The 4,055-nt window shown below is 62.8% G+C and overlaps 1 protein-coding gene across 1 annotated transcript in view; it reads left to right on the forward strand.

Annotated features, from left to right (window-relative positions):
* Zfpm1 (zinc finger protein, FOG family member 1) overlaps window positions 1-1,266 on the forward strand; it is a 43,489-nt gene extending 42,223 nt beyond the window's left edge. The window contains exon 13 of the mRNA XM_013012720.1: window positions 1,153-1,266. Within this exon, the coding sequence (XP_012868174.1) occupies window positions 1,153-1,266 (114 nt within the window). The remainder of the gene's footprint in view (window positions 1-1,152) is intronic.
* Window positions 1,267-4,055: the final 2,789 nt, after the last annotated feature.

Consider the following 4,055-nt stretch of genomic DNA (forward strand, 5'->3'; position numbering starts at 1 on the left):
GTCGTGTAAACCCAGCCCGAGTGTTACTGTACATGCGTTAAACATGCGTTCCTAGCCGGGTGTGGTGTGCATGCCTGCGATCCCAGCCGCTCGCGACGCGCCAGGAGGAGATCGAGCTTAAAGCCAGACCAGGCCACGGGGAGGAGGGAGACAAGAGGGAGGCGCGCCAGTGGGCAACCGGTGTCCAGACCAAGCCCGAGGCTGGCTCCAGGGCAGGGTCAGCGGCCGTCCCCTGTCAGGCCCCATCCCATGCAGGAAGTCGGGGGCTTCTGGGGAGCAGCGCCTGCTCTGCACACCCGCGTGGCCTGGGCCTGCCTCAGTGGGCACATCCGTAACGCGCCCCTCTGCGCTGGGCTCACAGGGGCGAGCCTGCCGCCCTGCAGCACAGGAGGGCCGATGTAGAGGCAGCTGGGTAGAGGCAGCCCAGAGCTTCCTCGGCCCAGGACCAGATGTTGGGTCCCACAGCCTTCCAACCACGCAGACCAGGGCTGAGCACTGGCTGCCTACCGATACCTCCACCTTCCGTGCTGGTCTCCTGCAGCCCGCCTGGCCAGCCCCGCCTCTGCCCCAGACCAGGCTGTAACGCCATCGGTTCCAGAAGCCCTACCCCACACACCCCCACGTCCCAGCCTCACACCTCCCCTGTGCCGACCCGGGCCGGCTCAGGCCTTTGCCCTCGGGAGCATGTGCCCAGCTTTGGGATGCCCAGCTGCCCTGCACCTCCCCAGGGTGGGGCACAGCATCACCTGGATTTGTCCACCCAGCCCTCTCTCTCCTCCGCCCCAAACTTCCCCTTTACCCCCCTCCATGGTCTCCCCTCCCTGCACAGACTTTCCCACGGCCCTCTTACCTCCCTGCTCACCAAACCCCAGCCTCATCCTGGGCTTGGGACGTGGTCTCGGGATCTTCCCTGCCTGCCTGCATGGCCTCTGAGCCCCCAGCTCTGCCTCAGGCACAATGGCCAGTCCTCCACGTGGTCTCACCTCGCTCCCGGCCAGCCACCAGCCCGGACCCTCACTACCATATCAGAGGTAGTTCCCAGCACCAACGGTGCCTTTCCCACCCCCAGCCTCCACGGCCCTCACCTGAGGCTGCAACTAGGACCTCCAAAGGAATTCCTCCTGGTCATGAGCACCTGGGGGCTCTCCCTAGCTTATCCTCCAAATCAGCTCTGACCAGTGTCACTGCCACGCCCACGTCTCCTACATGCTGTCCACAGAGCCAGTGCTCTGGCCAGGCATGCGCCTGGAAACCTGCACTTACTGAGCCATCCCAGCCCTGTTCCCCCACACTGCCCTGGTCAGCCCTGAGGCTGCTCCACCTGCTTCCCCCTGCCCAGAGCCCCACAGGTAAGATGGGCCTCTGCCTCCACCCTTCCCCGCCCAAGGGCACTTGCCCTCCTGCCTGAACCTGAAGCTCAAGCCACACATCTGCTGGCTAGGCTGGTAGAGCCCAGCGGGGTCAGAGCACCCTGTGCACACCCCACGCCGTGCCCATGAGGTGGGCCCAGGACTCACCCTCCCAAGCCCCTTCTCCCACCAGCCACAGTGTCCAACCTTTCTGCTGCCCTGCGGCTGGGGCATGGCCCCACAGGGCCATCCTCCTGCTGCCCGCTGCCTCCCAGGCTGTGTATCCCAGGATGCCCCAGGCTGTGCGCCCAGCTGCCATCCCTGAAGTGTGTGTGTGCACGCCTGCATGTGCACAAGCCCAGGCCCTGGACTGTTGGAAGCACACCTGGTAGGGACCCTGGACAGCAGGGGGCGGGGGCAGCTGGGGCAGCCACCACTCCAGGCTGGACCCTGCCGCCCCCCCTTTTATGCGCCAGGCCTCCCTGTGAGGGAGGAAGGAGGGCGGGAAGGCAGGGTGGCCACCCCTGCCTGTGCCCTTCATCTCTCAGATGCCTAGGTGAGCCCAGACCCCCGAGCAGCTTAGGCACAAAACCCTGTGCAGGGGGGACCTTGGCGGGGGTGGGGCCCACACCACACACTTCCATCTATGCACTGCTCCCCTGGGCCCGGGGAAGCCCACGCCAGGCCTCCCCACGCAGGTGCTGGGGAGCCGCACAGCGGCCGTCCGCCGGCCTGCGCAGCAGGTGCTCACTGTTAGCACGTCTCCCTGCCAGGGAGGGTGGGCGGGCAGGGGAAGATGCCCGCTGCGGGAACCGGCAGCCGCCCTTGGGGGCAGCACCCTGGCCACATCCGCCGGTCCTCCACATGAGCACACGAGGCCCCGGCCTTCCACCGAACCTGGATGCACGGCAGAGCAGCTGGGCCACAAGTGTGTCCACGAACAAGGTACGTCCTGGGAGACTGTTCTCAGAGAAGGTGTCCAAGGCCTAGGGTAGGAGCCCGAGAGGGAGGACGGGCGGGAGGCAGCCATCACTGTACCACAGGTGACCGGGCCCACCCTGGGCAGACAGGTGGCCCAGGAAGGGACAGGGCACATACCACCCACGGGGGCAGAGCCAGCTTCTCCCCTGCGGGAGGGCCTGCAGCCAGTGTGTGCACCTGGTATTTCAGGGTGCTCTTTCTGTATCCCTTTAGTCCCTCTGGCCTAGGGGCTGCGGGTGTGGACAGGGAGGCCTGAGCACATTTGGGGGCCATGCTGCTGCCACAGTGCTGGGCCGACAGTGCTCAGCTACGGCGCGCTGGCTGGCCCGCTCTGCCCGGGCACAGCTGACAGCTCCTGGCACGCTGAGGGAGGCCATTTCTCTAATCCTGTTCCTTTGCCGCACTTCCTGCAGTAGCCACAGGTGTTAGCTCTCCTGTTTCCTTTGTGACGTGCCGTCTTTCACCCCAGCTTTCCAGTGTTTTAGGATTTGTGTGCGTTGTGTGGTTATATTAACAACCTCTCACAGTATGTACCTACCTTGGACAGCCAGTGCCGCTGGCTCCCGCACTAATGAGTCTTGGCATGCTCGCTTCCATATCCACCCCCCCCAGTCAGGAGCCCAATCATAGGGGGTGTTTGTAAGTTGGGTGTTTTTATTATCACTCTTTTGCTATTGGGCTGTCATCAGGCTCACCTTTTGTGACCCGGCCTCCTGCTCTACACTGGCTGCCCTGGGATTTGCTCGCCAGTGTATAGCCAGCTCCCTAGGGTGTGCACCTGTCTCCGCCCCCCCACCCCCGTCTGTACCTGTCTCTGTGGGGTCTACACTCATTAGACTGAAGACCTAGTCCAGGAGTTCACCTCCATCCTGGATTTTACTTCATCCACAAAGACCTTATTCTAAGCAAAGGTCCTGAGGATCCAGGAGAAGACCTGAAGGGCTTACTCTTTTGTATTTCTTGGGTTGGAACTCGGAGCCTCACCTCTGCAAGACAAGTGGTCTGTCATTAGCCCCACAGCCCTAGCCCTTTTCTGTTTTAGCTGCCATTGGATGAGCCCTGTGTGTTTGCCCAGAGCGGCTCCCAGGTCAGATCTTGCCTGTGGCCCCTGCAGAGCTGGGACAAGCACAGCGCCACCCCTGTACTTGCTGAGATGGATGTGGCTGGCTTTTTGCCTGAACTCACCTCAGTCTTGCACCCTCCAGAGTTCCGTCTGGGACGACTGGAGCCGACCCAGGCTTTGTGCAGCCTCGTACAGGGTGCAGGCTGTTTTGTTGGTCACTCCCGCTGCTTTCAGCTTGGGTCCCATTAGAGCTGAAATGACTGAAATCACGCATGGGTCTGGGCACTGGCCAAGGCAGCCCTGTTGGACGGCAGGACGGGCAGCCAGTCCAAGCCATGGGGGAGCCAAGCCCTCCATCGGAGTTAAAGCTTTGTGTTTGCTGCGTCCCTGTTTCCCAACCTTGAGGAAATTAAAACAGAGAAGGATACACAGGAATAGAAAGAGCCACGGAGAAGTAAGAGGAGAAGCCAGGCACAGATGGGGGGAGGGGAGAGGGAGAGAGGGAGAGGCCAGAGGTGGGGGAAGGGCAGGGAGCAGAGCAGGCCAAGCTGCACCAGCACCGCTGACCCCTCGGCTCTATTTACAGCCCTGTCCTGGACTGACAGGAGCCCTGCCCGCTGCTTCCTCCCCCACACCCAATCACCTGCGGTGGGCATCTGCCA

Source organism: Dipodomys ordii, unplaced genomic scaffold (assembly GCF_000151885.1).
Source record: "Dipodomys ordii isolate 6190 unplaced genomic scaffold, Dord_2.0 Scaffold18, whole genome shotgun sequence".
Taxonomy (NCBI): domain Eukaryota; kingdom Metazoa; phylum Chordata; class Mammalia; order Rodentia; family Heteromyidae; genus Dipodomys; species Dipodomys ordii.